General features: G+C 39.7%; 1 protein-coding gene across 1 annotated transcript in view; it reads right to left on the bottom strand.

Annotated features, from left to right (window-relative positions):
• Window positions 1–1101: 1101 nt before the first annotated feature.
• LOC134577726 (synaptotagmin-1-like) overlaps window positions 1102–22388 on the bottom strand; it is a 245650-nt gene continuing 224363 nt past the window's right edge. The window contains exons 8-9 of the mRNA XM_063436596.1: window positions 16724–16857; window positions 1102–6467 (exon numbers count right to left, since the gene is read on the bottom strand). Coding sequence (XP_063292666.1) covers window positions 6258–6467; window positions 16724–16857 — 344 coding nt within the window. The 3' untranslated portion in view covers window positions 1102–6257. The remainder of the gene's footprint in view (window positions 6468–16723; window positions 16858–22388) is intronic.

Here is a 22388-nt window from a genome sequence, read left to right as displayed (position 1 = left end):
CTGCAGTGCTTATGGTGTCTGGTGGAGTGTTTGGAGTCCTCGGTAAGCCCTAGGAGCATCGATTGGCAGAGGTACTTGGTCGGAGTGCCAGCGGCCCGTCACAGAAATCTTTTTCTGGAGTAAGGGATGTGGCTAAAGAGGCACTCTTATGGTGCAGAATTTTGCTATACAAATTTGAGCATGAACAAAACAAACAATACAGCCTATTATTGAGGACAAAACCCATAATATGCTTCAAAGTTGTATTGGTAACCAAAGTAGTCCCCCTAGTGGACATGCACCTGCAGACAGATGCCTACTGTGCCTAATGGAAATCTCATGGGAAATCATAATTACAACCAGATATTTATTGAATTGAATTTAACCTACTTAAATTGAGGACATGAAGGATAATCCGTCTGTCGGTTTGTCCTGTCCTTCACACTTGCTTCCTGTGAACTCTCTCCACATCCCCCTTTATGCCCCTCTTCTCTTCCACTTTTGCTTTCTTTTCACTTTCCATTCTTTGGCCATAACTTTCTGAATCGTTTAAATTATGAGTCAAAATAACACACCAACCTTTGACTATAGTATCCGATCTCAACAGAATATTTATTATTTTGACCAGTTGAACTTTAATATTCAGTGCCATTCTTTTGATAATCATCAGTGTCAATACTACTCTTTATATCGATAAAAATATTAATTGCAAAAAGATATATATTTTTTTTAAACTGGAGGTCTGAGCACATGCTCACCTGAGTATGCATTTCATTTTTTTACCATAAAAAAAGTTGTTTGGTATTTACCATTGACTTGCTCAGCAGACGTTTGTTTCCTGTGTTAAAAGAAGCTTTTTAGATTCAAATAAGTCTAACTGAGTTTCACCTATGACCTTACACTTTGGTTACCTGGAACAAAAACTTCTGTTCGTTACCTTGTTAACATGCTGTTATGTTGTGACACTCCCGATACACACATGGATCCATTAACATTTTTTTTGCATTGAACTGTGTACATATTATAGAATAAAATATTTTATTGTACTGTAGAACATCAGAAGTATTGAATGAAATAAAAATATATAATAAGGGATGACACGTTTTTTTTAAATATATAGCTTTCATTTATTCATTAACAGACAGCGTTTCATTCAAATACATCATTAATATTAAAATATGTTCAAAAGGGAACCTTTATAAAGCGTTACTGCTATTACAAGGGATTCCAAGAAAACTACAGAAGGAGAGATGGGTCAAAAAGCTCTGGTTGGTTCATCCACATTGGTCAACTTACAAGAGTATTTTGGCTGTTTAAATATGGTGGCATATGTCTATATATACACACGCGCACACATAGACATATTTGGCATATGATTTGAAATTTGTAAATCAGGTTACAAAACTGATAGGAAGAGAGCATTACAAATGGCCTTTGAAAAAACGTTGAAATAATTTAAACAACACTGGGTATAGTAGTTTAAAATTAACAATTAACCCTTGCTAGCAACAGAGATGAGCGATACCTACAATGTATAAAGGAATGATTTGGATTTTTATACAAAAAAAGCTAACATTTATTAATGAAGGCTGAATTAAAACATCTAATTGACTGCAAAGGTCAAAGATTTGAGTTTTTTTGCTCCTTAATAAACTATATGTATAAGAGAGAAAGAGTCATGGCACAGGAAATACAAGTTAATACACACCGTTAGTGCCATAAGATAACTTATTGTGGATGAACATACCCAAGAGCTTCACACACACATTGCTACTTAGTTTTCTATTATCTGACATGTCCAAAAAAGCGATTTGTACAAGAAAAATGTCATGTGTCTTTAAGGGCTGTAGGGTTTTATGCCACTATGAAATAGGATACAGTAAATTCAGAAAACCATGTGGTCAAAATCTTAGAAATGTCAATGGTCAGTAAGTATGAAAGGTATGTGATACAGTTTAGAAGAATTCATTGAGGTTCTAAAAGCAACAACAAAAAATGAAAAGGCCAAAAAAAAAAAAAAGTCAAATCTTTATGCGAATGAGACAGGGACATAAAAAACACAAATAAAATGTAATTTATGAAAAAAACATAAAATCGAGGAGATCAATGGATGGAAGGAATTAGAAAGACAGAGCCAAACTGCAAGGAGTGTCACAATATCATCACCACAAAAAGTTCTACTAAAGTATCAAAAGAGATAAAATTTGGTCCAGTTAATTATGTACACAAAAATGTAACAAATTTGCAAAGTTGATACCTTCAGATATCACTGTAGTGCTAGATATCGTTATCTGTAAACCCTGGTTATTGTTGTACCTTATTTATTGCCTGCCCGTGGCAATTTTGACAGCAAAGGAAACATAACTCTCTATTGCAAAGTCTTAAGCTCAGAGCTTTGCCCCACTTCAAGGTCCTCTAACATTTTCTTTCAAGGGACATTACACAAAGACAGATTTCTATTGGGCTTAGTACCCCACACATCCACTATAGGTGGAGATGACCACATGAAAGCATAAATTCAGGAGGGTCTCTGTGAGCGGTTTAAGCAGTAAGTATTGCAGTTAGCATGTTAATCTCCCATGTTAAAATTAATGTAGGTCCCACCGATATTGGGGAACTGCGACGTAGTGGTGGGCTTAACACCATATGGCCATATGGTGTAACTGAATCTCCATATTTGTTTGCTAAAATAGCTTATTAAGTAGCCTTGTAAAATTTGAAACTGTGTTTTGTGTGTGTGTGCGTGTGCGTGCGTGTGCTGTTCCTTAATCTGTATTTTTATTACACAAAGACAAAACAGAAGATTAAGTAGTTTTAGGAAATTAATGACAATACACTCTGGTTAACAATGCTTTAAATCTGGCAAATACAGCTACAGTTAGTAGACAACAGATATTATAAAGTATATATGAAGTGAATATATAGATATATGTATTTTGGACATTATTGACATGTTAGTGTCACTAGTAATATTTATTACTTTCCGCGTAGGTCACAATTATCTGAAAAAAAAATAATGTAACTGCCTTGGGAAGTATGGAGAATTGTTTGAGACTTCCTCGTGCCAACAAAAATAGAAAGATTGAACTTGAAAGTGTTGTGTCATTGTCCATTGACCCTATAAACTAATTATGTAGGAAATTGCAAATGTTTTTTCCATTTAATAAAGTGCATTACGTTGAGTTCATAACCCTTTTCTGCACTTACATCCTATTGTTGAATGTAAGTGGAAATCACTAAGAAGATTGTGCTAAGCGGAAGCAGTGATAAAGTGCGTAAATTGATGATGTTGGTCAGAAGTAATAATGTGTGTCGATGGCACAGATTGTCAACCATAGCAGTGACGACATATGGGAACTAAATTTGCCATGATGCTCCCTTTAGTATAAGATAGGACTGCTGAAAATCATGCAAAACATAGTTGACAAACTTAATTGCTAAGATTAGCCATGATTGTTCTCTAATGTCACTTATCCACCAGTTGGAAAAAATGATGGTTGGATGTATCCTGTGTGGGTTTCTGTTTATGGAAATGCATGTATTGTTCACTGTAGTCAGTTTTCTGCGATATAACCAGAATACTCATGTTTTCTACTGCTGTTCTACATATGACTCATGTTCTGGCACTTGAGATGTACGGTGGACTTTGATTAGCTTATATAAAGAAGTGTTAGTATGGATTCAGTTAAGACAATCGTGGACATCAGAGCAATGATCAGCAGCTGAACTTTGTCTTAGGATATAAAAAGTGGCGGAAAAGGGCTGAAGGGCAGGGAGATGTTTCCCCTGAGCTCTAGTTAGTGAGGTAGGCAGAGAGACCAGAGGCTACCTGCGGTCAGCATTCTCTGTACAGATAGAGAGATTGAACCAGATGCTGGAGAATTAATAAGAAAGACCAGTGAAGGCTCTTGAGATATATAATATTTTATATATATAAATATATATACAATGTCTAGGCTGCTCCTATTGTTTGGGCATTAATGTATTTCATATATTTTTTTTCTATAAAACAATAATGACATATATTTAGATTGTATTTAATTATAGCATTCAGTTAAAGACAGTTTGTTCATTAAACTGTGAATTGTGTAGAATTAATAAAGGAAGTGATTTTTTTTTAAAATAGGTCAACTTGAAAAAATGTCCAACTAAATTATTTTTCTAGTTTTGTTTGGCTAGCCTTAGGCAGTTAAAGTGCTTGCATGCCTGGGTACCTGTGACAATGTCCCTCACTACTGCAAAAAGTAAATTTGTACTTTAGCAATATCAACGCATTCCATAGTTGGAAAACATTCATTGGCTGAGCACTGACATGCTCAGCCAATGAATGATGTCCGAATATGTACAGAATTGAGATTGCTAATGTGGAAGTGTGACATCTGCAATAACAATTTGCTGAGCAAGGGGCTGGTTTAACATACAACCACTTCTCCATAACCCCTATAAATTCACAATTTTGTTTGTCAATCAACCTTGCTTAATGAACAAACCCCACATTTGCAGGTTATTTAGCTGCTATATAATTATTATATTTTATTTTTCAGTACATATAATTAAACCACAGAATCTACAAAAAATGGAAAAGAGATTTACAGTCTCTCAAATGATACTACTGTTTTTCCTGCATGTGATCAAGTAATAATTCATGTTGACGTGCTTCCTTGCACGCTATTTGGTCATATAAATTCAGCCGTGAGTTCAGAATTGATTGAGTGTTTTTATGAAAATAAAGGTTATGGAATACAACAGCTATTTCTTTCCAGCTCTTGTTCTGATATTGATTGTCTTCAATTTAAGAATGTTTTGAATGATATATGAGTTCTGTAAGTCTGAATGTGGATATTGAGACCTCAGCTTTGTTAAAAAGGACTTTGCTATGTGGGGGGCCCCCATCCAATTTTCTATAACTTTTCACCCCTTATGTTCCCATTCTCCTCTTCCCATGAACTGTAAAAAATAAACAGTGAATATAATGTTGATTGTCACAAAGAGACCTCTGGAAGCAGAAATGCTTTATTATATACCCTTCCCATATTCTGAATTGTTACATTATTATTGTATTTTTTAATTGTGACACCCCCAACAATGGTACAAATGGTGGCTCATCAAAGAGGCATAATCCTTTCTCTATTTGTACATCTCCTAATCATTCAGCAATCAGTATGTGGAGTAATTAATTTGGATTCTTTTTTTGTTTAAAGGTGCTGAGCCTCCTTTGAAATCTATTCACCCTTTAAAGACACAGCTTCAGAAATAAAAAAGACCAGCTTGATGACGGGACATTTCCGTCATGTGTCCTTAAGGGGATAAATGGATAAGTGCAAATTACAACAAAGCTCACTGTATTGCTATGGATTTGAGTCTCTCGTGTCCTATCAACTTTCCGTTCCGCTGTCAGTTCATCCACTAAGTGATGCCACAGCAGGGAAATTAGGCTGGTCAAACGTAACCAACAATGACCGAAACAATTCAACAGAGGCCTCATCCACAATTTGTAAACAATAAATTCTGGGATATATTAGATCATGCAATGTATATTAAATATGTGTACAATGCTTAATTTAATCATCAGAAAATATTTGTATATATCAGTAGAACAGCGGGGAATCGCACCTTTATAGAACTAACTAAAGTAAGAAATACAAAAGTGAAAACTTCATAAGAAGGATGAAAAATGTACACGTTTTTTTCAATTTATTCAGTATTGGTAGGTGGCACTAGTAAATCCTGAATTACATTTTTAAGACTAGCTTGTACTATTGTCCTATAATCCACAGTAATACGGACGCTGCAAGCTCTGTGCGAATGTCATATCTCGAACATCACCTGAATGAATTTGCCAAGATTTTTTTCTTCACCTATAAAATTTTAAAGCAAAGTCGATAATGCCATTTTCTGGTCAGAATCAATAACTAATGTAAACAGTTTAAATGATTATTTTTCACTGTAAAAAATGAACAGAGGGCTAGCTGTTAATTTTACAGACATATTCCTCTGTGCTTTTATAAGAAAAGTATTTTTTTTTTAATTTCAAGTATCTTGAGTTTTTCATACTAAACCAGCTGAATTATCGTGAAAAAGGATACTGCCTCTTTGCCAAATCTTATATAAATATTTTAATAATTTACAAATAACCACAAAACAGGAGGTTTTCTCAAAGCTATTTCACAGCTACAGCTTTGAACAGGTATATACATACAGTGGCACAGATACCTGCTTACGAAGGTACTTCCATGTGCCCACAAGCACTCCCACTCACTCACACACAGGAAGTGACATCATGAGGTCTTGATTCCAAGGGCAGAATCCACTTCTTCTTCTACCTGTAGAGTGTGCCACTGAGCGATTGGCCTTCTAGGGTTAGCTAACATGTCGGACCAGTGGCGAAGCTCAGTCCCTGTAGCATTGCAGCCCACAAAGATCTTTCCTATAGCTTCGTTCTTGCCCAACTTGTCATAATCAAGTACTGTCAGGACAACTTGAACTTTCTGTAAAAAGATTTTCAAAATTTTAGATTAAAGAACATTCAACAATAAAACAATACACTATAAAAAAAAAGGGATTTCCCATCATGAAATGAGCAGATACATTCAATATTATTTAGCCTAGTGATGGTCAAAAGATATTCCTTCTTATCCCTTGCAAAGCATCTGCTACAGTTCTCTAACATCTGTGAATATAGTTCATTATGACAATCTCAGCTTCATAATACCTGTATTAATCTTTTTTTAATTTAATATATGGAGCAATTTATGAAATATAGAAAATCCATGTCTTCTTGTTACATTATTGTTATGTTATTTAGAATCTGTAGACTGTTTGTTATCCTACAGACCATCATCTGTATTATTACTCTATTATTGCTACAATTTTTTTTATTGAAAACACAATTGTTATAATCTTGAATCTATGTCACTAATTACCATTCAATAACAAAATATCAGTAATGAATAAATAAGAAAACAAAAAATCAAGGATCAGAAATTAAAACTTAACCTTCAATAATTTATTTAAAACAAACTCCAATTTTTCAAAAAACTGCAATCATAAAGAATAAAATTCAGCAAAACAAGGGGGAAGAAAAACAAATGGAATTAATAATACACATATTAATTTTGTGGAATAAATTTTGTGATAAGAAATACATAGTTACAATCACTTCTCGTTCACTCAAATGAGTAGAAAGAAAAGAGAGAAAAGACTATGTTGCACATATTCACTTACTCACAACCATGTAATTGTAAAACACAGCCAATAAAAACTTGTGTTGTTCGCAAATACAGATGTTAAAAGATCGGAGAATTGAAGAAAAAAAACAAAGCGCCAAACTATTACCTAAGATACTAGAAAAATTATGGATACCCAGGTAGCAATTCAGGCTCAATGGATCCAACTGCAAATTGGAAACTTCTTAGCAATGACATTGGGCAATACTTATTATTACCAAAAATTATCACAAAACATATTAACCAAAATCATACAAAGAAAAGCAATTGAACCTGTGGAATGACAACGTATCATGAGTAAAATAAATAATAAGGTTGCAAATACTACTAACCTTATCCAGTGTGGTTTTCAAATAAAAATCTTATCAACCAGCAGACTAACATATATTTGTAAAGATCAGACTAAATCACATTGGAGCTGGTCAAAACTAGATGCATTTGTTGCAATGAATCAAGATACCTTGGTCTGGGCACACCCAAACCAATCCACCACACGGGAAAGGTAGCTTTCAAAATAGGGCAATGCTACACTGAAAACTAGAAAACTAAGAGGCTACTTCCATGAACAACGGGCACGATGGGAAAGTTTATACTCTAATAAGGCAAAGGGTAAAAAGCAATAAATCGAGGTAAGGCAATCACAACAGTTAGCGGTCAATACCTCATTACAAACACAACTCAAATTAGAAAAAAATAAACTTAAGAAAAACAAAAAAACTAAACCAAGACAAAAAGGTCTAGAACAGGGGTAGGCAACATTCTGCACATTCAGTTCACAACATCTGAAGTGCCGAATGTTGCCTACCACTGGTTCAGAATAAAACTAGACAAAAAGTAGTGCTTTAAAAAAAAAAAAAAAAAAAAAAGAATATTACTAATATGCACAGACTAATTTTAGAAAGTAAAGATAAAAGAGAATACAGTTGTTAAGACAGCCTTATTTGTGAATAAATGGTCTGTAATTAAACTCCTCATTTAGTCATGTAGCGGACATTGTTTTAAAAGTGAAAATCTATATATATTCTAGATGCAATAATGTATGATTAAGAGTGCCCTTTCTAGTAGTCACTAACAACTTCTCTATTGCCTAAAATTGCAAATTAGATGGATAAGCATGACTGGCTCTAACAAGTCAAGTTACGGTGGTAATGATATTAAAATTAGTTACATAGTTTAAATGCCGTAAAATCCCAAATCTAAAACGTTAAAAAGTTTTACCCACATACTGCTGAGCAACCTATATATGATCAATATCTAGAAACAGTATTTCTGACCACTTCCCAGACCCCATAAAAAGTACCAGTATACTGTATTGTAGAAGCTTGATCAACTGGTCTAGATGTCCTAACACAAGGCGATGTATCCTGAGCACATGCTCTTTGAAAGGCTCTGCTTAGAACTCTGTAAGGGTTTGATCATTGATCTTTAAATCTTAAGCTCAAACCATTGGTCTCTTAAAGAAAGGCTGATTCCTCTGAGCAGTTCCTCCTTCCTTGAAAATATTGGCTACACGGGATACCAGCTTTTAAGCCAAACTGTCCCCATTGCTGTTACCATCATTTGTGAGTAATATTTCCCATGAAAGGTATAGAAATTGCGACACAAAACAAGGTATGAGGAACTGGATAAAAAAATCCAGATATAGCAAAAAAAAAATCTGAAAAAAATAGTACTCACAAATGCAGCAAAGCCTCTCACTGCTGCTCAAACAGTGACAATCCACAGTACAAATCAAACAAATAGAGGCTGTGCAAAATGTTGCTATGTGCACAAACAAAGTGCTACCAACATTTATTGGAGGACAAAATAATAAAAAAACTTTGGGGTACAACTCTTTTTCAATGCACCATGTCCCTCCAAATTGCGAGTAAGAACAAACTGTATCTAAAATAAATTAAAATGTTGCTCAGAATTGTATTGTGAATAATTAGACAGACTATAATTGCTTTTCAAAAGATCTTTATCATGGGGTATACTAGTGTACAAGGAAATGATATCCAAACTTGCCATAAGGGGGCACAACAAAATCACCCATTGCATTCAATGATGTGTGTTGACCAATGCAGAACGTTAATTCAAAATTTTAAAGCCAATGGTCTTCATTGGTGACTACTGCCAATACATTTCTCATAAAGCTTACAAATGAAATGCTGGAGAAGCTTAAATAATTTTTAACCATCACCAGCAACACATTTTCTTGGGAACCAGGAATAATCCACATAGATGATTGGGTCAAATACATAATTGAGGAAGTAGACCCATATTGGGGAGAACAAAGTCTCAAATATGGTAACACTGCAAAATATTTGGAATGGCGAAAATAAGAATTTATAGTCTAGTGCAGGGATAGGCATTCTTCAGCACTCCAGATGTTGTGGACAACATCCTCCACACACATAATGCTGGCAAAGCATCATGGGAGGTGTAGTCCAAAAACATCTGCAGTGCCAAAGGTTGCCTATGCCTGGTCTAGTGGAAACTACCAGGTGTAATCACAAGCAGTAAATGAGTGGAGCGCAAAATACAATGGTGCATTAGTTTACATGCAATGGTGAATTATTATTTTTTATCCATCAGAGTATATAGATATGCAACCTTTCAGTTATATAGTCATTCATCCATCCAGATGTATGTTGCCATATGCTGATCTACTCAACAGGTACTTGGGACAAGTTGCAGTGACAGCTATGCTATGCACCTGGAAACAAGGTTACCATCAAAGGCTGCCCGAAAGCTCTAATAAATTGTGAAACTGCGGAATAGAGTGTTTGGCAGCAAAGTGTATGTTTACATTCTAAATGAAAAATGCTCCAAGTTGAAAAATGGAGCCATAGATGACAAACTGGTTGGCTACAGTGACCAATGAAAAAAATATTATATCCTACATCTGATGGCTCATATAAGCACAATAAACCACAGAGTACACTTCAGCAAAAGCCAAGAACTAATTTACATATTCTTTAAGAAGCCAGAAGGAAATCTGCCTACTGACCAAGCCAGTGACTGCAACCAAAATAAAGCTGGAACACCAAAATACTCTGAAGAGCAATAAGAAGACCAGCTACATAATAGAAACCACCCAGAAATTGTCACGAGTCAACCTAAAATACATTGAAAGTGCGAACTGTCACCCTGGGAGGAAATTGCAGATATACCTTGTGAAGGATTTCCCAGTAACCGTTCGGTTATTTCCCCTCCCTGCTACCTATTTCCCTTGTTTATTCGTTTTATTTTTTGTTGTTTGGTAAATCATTTGTTTTACCGAGCGGAGACCACCCTGGGTACTAATTAGAATGTGGAAAACTGTGGAACTATACGAAAACCGCAGAGTAATTGAATGCTCCTAGGTGGAACAATGGATGGCGGCCATCTTGTCTCCTGAACGCGGCCATCGGAACTTGGTCGTTGAGTGCCTGGAACTGTTTTGGGCATGGCACTCGCACAAACCCCGGTCTTTATGGAAGTCCCATACGTACTACTTACCCATACGGTAAACAAACGGCGTTCGGGAGTTTTAATCAGACGAACAAGAGGAACATTCTACACGAATCAGCTTTACTCCATCTATGGCGGTTTTCGTATAAATCCACGCGAACGGAGACCGGCTCTTGACAATTCTATGGAACTCTTTGTCGGTTTCAACTTTGTGGCAACCCGGTCAAACTTCCACACGGGCCGTTCGAAAACTACCAAACGGATTTGTCTGAATTTTTCATATGTTACTCCCATCAAGCTCAGCTACCCAGATATATTTTTGTGGGTTTTTTAAGTATGGCTATAATATTTCTGGAAAATGTGAAATTGTAAAATTTGTCTGGCCAGCATATAGTTTAGTAGGTTCCCAGGACATTATATAGTGATTATATAGTGATGACATGCTGCTGAGAAGATGTGTTGGAGTAAAAACACCATTCATTGTACTCATGCACTGTATGTGTTGGGTGTTATGCAAATTGGACACTAGGTGGAGCACTGACAAACTGTCGTAGAAGGAAGTGCAATATTTCTCTAGTTACCATTTTTTTCTATGATTTAATGATTCCATGTTAATATTATTGTATTTTCTAAATAAAATAAAAAGGAACTGGAGGGAACACCTCGTACTTGCAGTTTGTAATAGTGCTGCTGCTGTAAATAATGAATTTATACAAAATGCACATTAAGGGAACAATACACACACATAAAAATATAGTTATATATTTAATTATGTGTAATTATTATTTATAGGGAAAATATATTCCCAACACTTTACAGCTTCACAATGGGGACATGTTACAGCACTTTGCTAACATAAGAACAGGAAGAGGCAGTGAAGAGGATCTCGTATGTTTTTCTGACTACACCAGTGAATTTTAATATCCTGCATTCAACTGAATCTTGCTAAGGCAGGGCTTCCCAAACTTTTATGGGCCGAGACCCACTTTTCAAAATGGTAATTTTTCGAGACCCACGTGCTTTTAATGCATATTTTAAAAAGTGAACACCATGGCAATCAGCTTTAGAGGCATACAATTGGCACACCATAGCAATCTGCTTTAGAGGCATAAAACTGGCACACCACAGCAATCCACTTTAGATGCATACAATTGGCACACCATAGCAATCCGCTTTAGATGCATACAATTGGCACACTATCCGCTTTAGATGCACACTATCCGCTTTAGAGGCATACAATTGGCACACTATCCGCTTTAGATGCATACAATTGGCACACCGTGGCAATCAGCTTTACAGGTATACAATTGGAACATTATGACAGCTTTAGATGCATAAAATTGGCACACTATAGCAATCCGCTTTAGATGCATACAACTGGCATACCATGGCAATCAGCTTTAGATGCATAAAATTGGTACATCATGGCAATCAGTTGTAGATGTATAAACTTGGCACATCATGGCAACTTTAAGTGCATACATTTGGCGCACCATGGCAATCAGTTTTAGAGGCTTACAATTGGCACACCTTGGCAACCAGCTTTAGAGGCATAAATTCAGAACATCATGGAAATCAGTTTTAGAGGCATAAAATTGGAACATCATGGCAGCTTTAAATACATAAACTTGGCACAGCTTGGCAATAAGCTTTAGATGCATAAACTTGGCATATCGTGGCAATCACTTTTAGATGCATAAACTTGGCACAGCATGGCAATAAGCTTTAAATACATAAACTTGGCATATCATGGCAATCAGCTTCAGAGGCATACGATTGGCATACCATGGCAAACAGTCAGATGCATAAAATTGGCACAACATGGCAATCAGTTTTAGATGCATAAAATTGGCACACCATGGCAATCAGTTTTAGATGCATAAAATTGGCACACCATGGCAGTTTTAGAGGCATATTTCTGGGATATTATGGCAGTTTTAGAGGCAGAAACTTTGCACATCATGACAATAAGTTTTAGAGACATAAAACTGCTTACTCACAGAGTCAGAATCAGAAGTGCTGTGTCCTGCTCTTTCATCCAGGCACCTCACGTTGATTATCCTAGTGGTGGAACTAATGTAGAGAGGACGGTGGTGCAAATATGTTTTCTGGACCCCCTCTAGTGCAAGTGTGGCCAAAAGGTAGATCTCCACCTGTCGGAGAACTTCAACAATGCTATACCAGATGGGGATCTACCATTTTCTTATCATTGCAGGGTTATATTTGTGAGCAGTATTTGATCGTTTGAATGTAAGCATGTTTTTGTATTAAGTATATGTGTGCATGTATGGGTGTATTTGTATGTACTGTTGCCATTGGAATGTAGTGGTGTACTTGTTTGTAATGTTTGCGTCTGAATGCAAGGGTGTTTGCATGTAGTGTCGGACTTAAAATGCAGGTGTGCTTTTTGAGTGTTGGTGTTTGTAGATAATTTTAGTGTTTTAATGCCGGGGTGTGTTTGTATGTAATGTTTGCGTTTGCAGTACGTGTGTAGTGGATGCAGTGTGTGTATTGTGTTTATAAAATATACATATACACAATGTGTGTTTGAATGTAAGCATGTTTTTTTGCATGGAGTATGTGTGAAGTGTATACACATATACACACACATACAGAGACACACACAGACACACAAATACACACCCTGACAGCAATACACACAATGACACCTAGTTTCCCACACATAGATAAACAGACACTCATGTACACAGATACACACTGACACTAAATACACACAAAATGACACAAAAGGACGCAGAGACAGGAGGTGAGTGTGACAGTGTGTGGGAGAGGTGAGGGTGACAGTGTGGGAGGGAGTGTGTGTGCTGGTAACAGTGTGGGGGGCAGTGTGAGGGCAAAGTGAGAAATGATGCAGGGGGAGAAGGCGTGGGCAGGCAGGGGGAGAAGGGGTGGCACAGGCGGGAGGAAAGGGTTACAGTGTGGGGGGCAGGGGGAGAAAAGGCTACAGTGGGGGGGCAGGGGGGAAAAGGCTACAGTGGGGGGGCAGGGGGAGAAAAGGTTACAGGGGGGGCGGGGGTGACATGGGGAGGGCAGGTAGTGAAGGGGTGACATGGGGGAGGGCAGGGAGTAAAGGGGTGACACATAGGGGAAGGCAGGGAGTGAAGGGGTGACATGGGAAGGGCAGGGAGTGAAGGGGTTACATGGGGAGGGCAGGGAGTGAAGGGGTTACATGGGGAGGGCAGGGAGTGAAGGGGTTACATGGGGAGGGCAGGGAGTGAAGGGGTTACATGGGGAGGGCAGGGAGTGAAGGGGTTACATGGGGAGGGCAGGGGGTGAAGGGGTTACATGGGGAGGGCAGGGGGTGAAGGGGTTACATTGGGGAGGGCAGGGGGTGAAGGGGTTACATTGGGGAGGGCAGGGGGTGAAGGGGTTACATTGGGGAGGGCAGGGAGTGAAGGGGTTACATGGGGAGGGCAGGGAGTGAAGGGGTTACATGGGGAGGGCAGGGAGTTAAGGGGTTACATGGGGAGGGCATGGGTAAAGGGGTTGCAGGGGGTGAATGGGTTACATGGGGAGGGCAGGGGTTGCAGGGGGTGAAGGGGTTACATGGGGAGGGCAGGGGGTGAAGTGGTTACATGGGAGGGCAGGGGGTGAAATGGTTACATGGGGGCAGGGGGTGAAGTGGTTACATGGGGGAAGGGCAGGGGGTGAAGGGGTTACATGGGGAGGGCAGGGGGTGAAGTGGTTACAGGGGGTGAAGGGGTTACATGGGGAGGGCAGAGAGTGAAGGGGTTACATGGGGAGGGCAGGGGGTGAAGTGGTTACATGGGGAGGTCAGGGGGTGAAGGGGTTACATGGGGAGGCCAGGGGGTGAAGGGGTTAAATTGGGGAGGGCAGGGAGTGAAGGGGTTACATGGGGATGGCAGGGAGTGAAGGGGTTACATGGGGGAGGGCAGGGGGTGAAGGGGTTACATGGGGAGGGCAGGGGTTGCAGGGGGTGAAGGGGTTACATGGGGAGGGCAGGGTTTGAAGTGGTTACATGGGAGGGCAGGGGGTGAAATGGTTACATGGGGGCAGGGGGTGAAGGGGTTACATGGGGGGAGGGCAGGGGGTGAAGGGGTTACATGGGGGAGGGCAGGGGGTGAAGGGGTTACATGATGAGGGCAGGGGGTGAAGTGGTTACATGGGGGCAGGGGGTGAAATGGTTACATGGGGGGAGGGCAGGGGGTGAAATGGTTACATGGGGGCAGGGGGTGAAGGGGTTACATGGGGGGAGGGCAGGGGGTGAAGGGGTTACATGGGGAGGGCAGGGGGTGAAGGGGTTACATGGGGAGGGCAGGGGGTGAAGTGGTTACATGGGGGCAGGGGGTGAAATGGTTACATGTGGGGAGGGCAGGGGGTGAAGGGGTTACATGGGGGAGGGCAGGGGGTGAAGGGGTTACATGGGGGAGGGCAGGGGGTGAAGGGGTTACATGGGGGGAGGGCAGGGGGTGAAGGGGTTACATGGGGGGAGGGCAGGGGGTGAAGGGGTTACATGGGGGGAGGGCAGGGGGTAAAGGGGTTACATGGGGGGAGGGCAGGGGGTGAAGGGGTTACATGGGGGGAGGGCAGGGGGTGAAGTGGTTACATGGGGGGCAGGGGGTGAAGTGGTTACATGGGGGGAGGGCAGGGGGTGAAGGGGTTACATGGGGGGAGGGCAGGGGGTGAAGTGGTTACATGGGGGCAGGGGGTGAAATGGTTACATGGGGGGAGGGCAGGGGGTGAAGGGGTTACATGGGGAGGGCAGGGGGTGAAGGGGTTAAATTGGGGAGGGCAGGGAGTGAAGGGGTTACATGGGGGGGGCAGGGGGTGAAGGGGTTACATGGGGAGGGAGGACATGGTCTGGGGCTGTGTCCTACCTGTAATAAATTCCCTGGTGGTCCAGTGTCTCCCTGGTGGTCCGTTGGGGTAACTCTCCGGTCTGCAGCTCCGCCGAGTGCAGAGCTGCAGACAGTGTAATAAAAATCTCGCGAGCTCCCTGAGTGTTGCCATGGTAACGCTCTGGGAGCTCGCGAGACTTCTATCACACGGTCTGCAGCTCTGCACCCGGCGGAGCTGCAGACAGGAGCTGCTGGGCAGACTGATTGGAGGGAGCCCGGCGGCATACAGGGCAAGCCGCCAGGCTCCCTCCTGGTGTCAGTCTGCTTGCCTGACTCCCCAGCGGCCCTGGATGTGTGGGTCAGCGCGACCCACTGGGAATCGCCCTGCGACCCACCAGTGGGTCGCGACCCACACTTTGGGAACCGCTGTGCTAAGGTTCTTTCGTCAAACATAATTAAATGATGCAAATATTAATTGACATTTAATTGCTGGAATGCATTTTTACTTTAGCACGGTAGTCTTTGGCAAAGCGAAAACACTTGAAAAGCTTCAGATTTGTCTTTTCCTCTTTCTTTGTTTTTCCAACTCAGCCCCCTCACCGATGGCACCATACTTGTAATTTGCTAAAACAAAGGTTACCTTTTATTTACTTTTCATCGAAGAAACCTGGCCTTTTTGGTGTCCCTAATAAGGTGTCTAATAAGGTCCCTAAGGTGTCTGACCTTTTGTTAGTATTGCTGTTGGTGGATGATAAGGTCTAAAGCCCATTTAGAATAGTGGACTACTGCATTAAATATGAATAATTTAATATTATCCAACTTATCCATTTAGGTTTTGATCCCTCCAGCAATTCTAGTAGCGTGAAAGATAGTCAGTGACTCCTTAGAGCTTACAATGACATCTTTACTATAGTACTCACAATGTTGGAACCTATTGATTTTTAAACAAAGCAGACAAATAAATCAATGCAAAGCAATAGATCATGGTATTATGTTAAAATAAAATTAGTGTCACAGCAAGTAACATAGTGGCCAAGGTTTACTAATTGGCGGTATCAGACAGTTCCGCAGAGAACACTGGTATAAGCGTGTTATAAGGTAGTAGCGTATAAAGTCCTAAATCATTACTATTATTAAGAGAATCGCAGACAATCCCTTACTTTATGGTCATGTACTTGCATTGTTTTTTTTGCACAATGTTCCATTTCCAAATCCATAAGCAAAGCTGGAATATAAATACATGCTGTTATCAGCACAACTCACCTGAATCTGTTCAAAAGGAACTTCAAAGCTAAAAGACTCGTTGTAGTAAGGGTTCAGCGTGTTCTTCTTGATCGTGGTTTTCTTTTTCTTGAGTCGCTTGCCATTCTGCATCAGATGAATCTTAACATATGGATCTGTGAATGAGAAATGTAGCAAGAATTAGAATTTTACAAATACACAGGAAAGTGTAGGAGACAAATAGATATAACTGGAAATATAAATATACCATCGTCTATAATTTTCTTGTATTCCTTAATGTATTACTACTTTAAAACTAGGATTAGAAATTTCAAGAACGTCACATGTTGTAATATAAAGAACGTCAGGGGACTTTGTCATGTTGGGCATGTCTCATTAATATTTCCATTAATGTAATACATACTCCAGAAGATCTCTAGAAACTAGTTTGTTATTACATTTTCCACTTCCAACCCTGGAAGAACAGATGACACCAACCGATGTGCTATATAGTGTTCCCTTACTCAAAATCATTTTCGAGCTATACTGGACTGGTTTCTGCGTCAGGCTTACACACAGATGTATGTGGTTGTGTCTTGACTCAGAATTGCACTGGGCTGCTGGACTGCTATGGTGTCTGGGCTAAGAGGAACCCATATGTGGTTCTTACATGCTGCCAACTGAAATCCAGCTCAGAGATAATAAAATAGAATTTCGGTTTATCTGCTCATCTAAAACATTTGCTTGATGTATGACTCACATAATGTATAGATTAAATTATCAGAGAATTAAAACAGTACTTTGTCATATTATACATGACAGGCTACATTTAATAAACACTGTTGCCTTGTTCAATAGTTCTACGAAGATTATTAATTCATTTGCAGACCATGACCTATCTTGACGTTTGTAAAAAATATGTTACACTCTGAAATTACAGCTGCCAACATGAGTAGAACATTAGATGCCGCTATGATAGCTAAGCACCATGTTCACATAGAACAAGTTGACAAATGAGTCCTATTTGTTTCTTGTAATTTCTTATCCTAGATTCAAAGTACAGTTGCACCAGACCTCTGTGCTTCTCAATTACGAAGTTACTTGACTTCTTTTTCTAAAGCATACCAGACCTCTGTGCTTCTTAATTACAAAATTACTTGACTTGTTGTGACCCCTCTTTATCTAAAGCATAGTCTTCCGTTGAGTCAAAGTTAAAGGGCCAGTAAAGTCAGCAGATCACTTCATCTCAATGAAGTGGTCTGGTTGCACTGGACCTTTAGTTTTAAACCTGCAATGTAAACATTTTTTTTTTTTAAATGGCAATTTTTACATTGCAGGTTAAATCCACCTACAGAGTCTGTCCTCAGGCAGCCACTAGAGGCGCTTCCACTGCACTGACTAAGTAAAACTCGTTCACGTGACATGGAAGCTTATAGAAAAGCATTGAATTCAATGCTTTCCTATGTAAAGCATGTGAATGCACAAATCACTTTCCAATGCTCTTCTGTGAGGAGCATTGAGTTGGCCATCGGCTCGAGGGCTGGATGATGTTGCAGAAGCCAGACAAACTGGAAGCGCCGAGGGAGTCTTGGAGCTCAAGTAAAGGCAACTAAAAATCTTTTTAAATGATTTTAATGGGAGGCAAAACCTAAATCAAGGTTTGCATTCCGAATTAACCTGTATTTTGATGGATGGTGGTGATTGGTCACTGACAATTACGAATGTTAGTGGGTAAACATTGGTCTCAGTTATTTAAGTAAAAATGTATCATACAACATTGGAGATGGCGAGCCATGAGTAATGATGAGTAGTCCACTGAAGAAATAATCAAATAACTAGATAATGCTATGCTAGATAATGTTATGAAACATACTTTAGTCATGGGGCCATTGTCACACACAGTATACAGGGAGAATTAACTTTACTACCTACACTATATAGTGCTGTGAGATTGAGAGGCCACTGCTGGCTCGAGTTACACTACCCTTTGTAAAACATGAATGACTTATGTCCAGTAAGCTAGTTTCAGTCATGAAATAACATAAATGAAATTACCCGTAGGACTATTAGAAGTCCTTATTGCTGTCCAAGTATGTATAAAGCATAACAAGAATTATATTATTGGGGCCATTCACCCAACTGGGTATTTTGGAGAACTGATCATTTTAACCAAGACAGTCAAGCTGGAAAAACATTTGACTTGGGGAATTTTTAACAATTTATCTGTCATTCTTTTCTTAATTCTGGCATGTTCCAAACCTCCGCTTAGCTGCTCCACATCCGTTGTAAATTTTGTCACTTGCTGGCTGTACTCATCTATTTCTAGAGTCACATCACTGAAACTCTGTATTGAATCTCACTCAATTGCAAGAGGCAACACAGGTGCATTGGAAACCTTGAGCATGCGCGTCATTTGACACACGCCAAAGTAAAGGCACATCAAAGAATTCCAGGCACTGCCATCTTAGGCGCAGTGAGAGAAGACCCAACGGGACCGGCACGCTGATGGAAAAGGATAGCTGCACCACTCCTGGGGCCAAAAATGGTTATGGGAGATCGAGGGGTGGGGGACGAATTTAGAGAAGCTTTGGGCTGGTCCTTCAAACTGACAGATCTGCTTTAAATGTGAATATTTGGGTCTAAAATTAAAAGAACAAAAATAACCAGACAAGCTTAATTGACAGCAGCAAACAGGAGAAGACAACTAAATTCGTTTAAGGAAGAGTGACATTTATCTCATAAAAAGTCCACTGACCTGTTCGTTGGAATTGCTTTTCTTTTCATTACATGCTGAAAGGTTCAGCCAGTATAATCCCACTGACTCACTCTATCCCCATGCAGGGCTGTTTGTATGAAAGGAAGTGGTAATGCCATGTAATTAGTAAGCTGATCTCATTATTTCTGGGAAGAATGCCCTTTGGAAGTTGCAATCCATGATTAATGTAGTGGATTGTGGATTATTAGTGTCCCTGAAAGGGCTGAATGGCAAGGATGGGTAATCAACTCAAGGGTAGCTTCAAGCAACTCAATATCCAAGAGAGAAAGAAAACATGCTTCTGGCATGTAAACGTAAAAAAATTATGTACTGATGTGTAGGATATTTGTTAAATATTTTTAGTCAAAACAGACAGATTGACTGAATTTTCAAGCGAATTTTACTTACATGATGTCTTTGTTACACACCTGATCTCATGGTACATTGGGACAGGCTTATTTTAAAGAATTGGCAGGCCTTTCTAGTAAGCTCTAGGAGGAAAAAGACCAGCTTCCTTTTCACTTAACCCTTTATTACCTTGTTTATCTTGTATACATGTCTTTGCAACATAGAAATACAAAAAAATCATAATCCCATATACTGTACTTACTGCATGTAATCATTGTGACTACATAACAAAAATCATGATTACATGCAGTAAGTACAGTATATGGAAAGGAAAGGGATTTAGGGGTGATTATTTCTGATGACTTAAAGGTAGGCAGACAATGTAATAGAGCAGCAGGAAATGCTAGCAGAATGCTTGGTTGTATAGGGAGAGGTATTAGCAGTAGAAAGAGGGAAGTGCTCATGCCATTGTACAGAACACTGGTGAGACCTCACTTGGAGTATTGTACGCAGTACTGGAGACCGTATCTCCAGAAGGATATTGATACCTTAGAGAGAGTTCAGAGAAGGGCTACTAAACTGGTTCATGGATTGCAAAAAACTTACCAGGAAAGGTTAAAGGATCTTAACATGTATAGCTTGGAGGAAAGACGAGACAGGGGGGATATGATAGAAACATTTAAATACATAAAGGGAATCAACACAGTAAAGGAGGAGACTATATTTAAAAGAAGAAAAACTACCACAACAAGAGGACATAGTCTTAAATTAGAGGGACAAAGGTTTAAAAATAATATCAGGAAGTATTACTTTACTGAGAGGGTAGTGGATGCATGGAATAGCCTTCCAGCTGAAGTGGTAGAGGTTAACACAGTAAAGGAGTTTAAGCATGCGTGGGATAGGCATAAGGCTATCCTAACTATAAGATAAGGCCAGGGACTAATGAAAGTATTTAGAAAATTGGGCAGACTAGATGGGCCGAATGGTTCTTATCTGCCGTCACATTCTATGTTTCTATGTTTAACATGGAAATATACGTTCTAATGAATTCTAACTTTACTCTGGCCTCACCTTTGAGCCTCACATCCAGTTCGTTGCCAAATTCTGTAGATACCAACTTAAAAACATAGCCTGCATCCGCCCCTTTCTTACACAAGCTTGTCCATGCTCTAGTAATTTCCCGCATGGATTATTGTAACCCTCTCTTAATTGGTCTCCCCAAAAGCCGTATTGCCCCACTACAGTCTGTAATGAATGCTGCTGCCAGACTTATTTTCCTCTCTAGTCGGTCCTCTTACACCTCACCCCTCTGCCAGTCCTTACATTGGCTCCCTGTATCCTATAGGAGTCAATTCAAAGTGCTAACCCATACATTTAAAGCACTGAACAATTCTAGCCCCTCTTATATCTCTTCACAGATCCAAAGGTATGCCCCTCCTCGTTCACTCCGCTCTGCCGGTGACCACCTCCTGAATGCTGCTCGCAGCCATACGGCCAACTCGCGCTTGCAGAACTTCTCGCAGGTGGCTCCTTTCCTATGGAATAGCCTGCCTACTCCATCATACTCTCCCCTAGTCTTCAATCCTTTAAGAAGTGCCTTAAAACCCATCTCTTTAGGAAAGCATATGGCCTCCCAGAGTAACCTCTATTTTACATACCTGCCTCTTGCTCTCTCCTATAGTGCAGTGCTTTACTCTCTCCTCCAGCTCTGCTTCACTCCCACCCTATTCGATTGATATTTCCTGTCCTAACGTGACTTATACCCCACCTCCTATAGACTGTAAGCTTGTTTGAGCAGGGTCCTCTTCAACCTATTGTTCCTGTGTGTTTTCTTGTAATTGTCCTATTTATAGTTACATCCCCCCTCTCATAATATTGTAAAGCACTACCGAATCTGTTGGCGCTATATAAATGGCGACAATAATAATAATAATAATGAATAACCACAGATACTTGTGGCATTTAATGCCACTTTTGAATGTGGCACCCATCAAGTGACCACCGATCTTGATCGTAGAATGCACTAGACTTGTGCATAACAAATAAAATTGTTACGCTGATCCACTTTGTCCCAAAAAATAATAATTCTGGATGGCAGAATGTTGGCCATATGGTAGTTCTGGCTTGGTCAAAAAAAACAAAAAAAGTGTATCCATATGTGATTGCATGTATGATTTCATACTTATGTATGTATGAATGTATGTATACATGTCACTGTGTATGTATGTGAGGCAACGAAAAAGAGTAAGACTGATCAGGAATAGACAAGAAGTAAGGGGGGGCTAAGACATACATAAGAAGTAACGTAAGAGACACGCAATAGGATGAAAGTGGTTAACAGACACACAAGGTTGAAAGGGGGTTAGGAGATACACACAAAGTGATGAGAGGGTGAAGAGCAACACTCAGAAGGAAGTATAAAACTCAGAGGGGAGGGTGCCATGTGACCTAAGTGCGCCTCTGGCACTCAGCCAAAGATAAAAGGGCATGTACTTTTTAAGAAACAGTCTATTTTGTCTTGAGTAGGATGTGAAGCAGTGGTGTGGTCTTATAGAGGCAATTAATGGCACTTCCAATGTATTTTAAAACTTTCTCTTAAAGTAC

The sequence above is a fragment of the Pelobates fuscus genome, chromosome 11, assembly GCF_036172605.1.
Source record: "Pelobates fuscus isolate aPelFus1 chromosome 11, aPelFus1.pri, whole genome shotgun sequence".
Taxonomy (NCBI): Eukaryota; Metazoa; Chordata; class Amphibia; order Anura; family Pelobatidae; genus Pelobates; species Pelobates fuscus.
The sequence above is the reverse complement of the archived record's forward strand: the minus strand, read 5'-3'. Positions and strand labels throughout refer to the sequence as shown.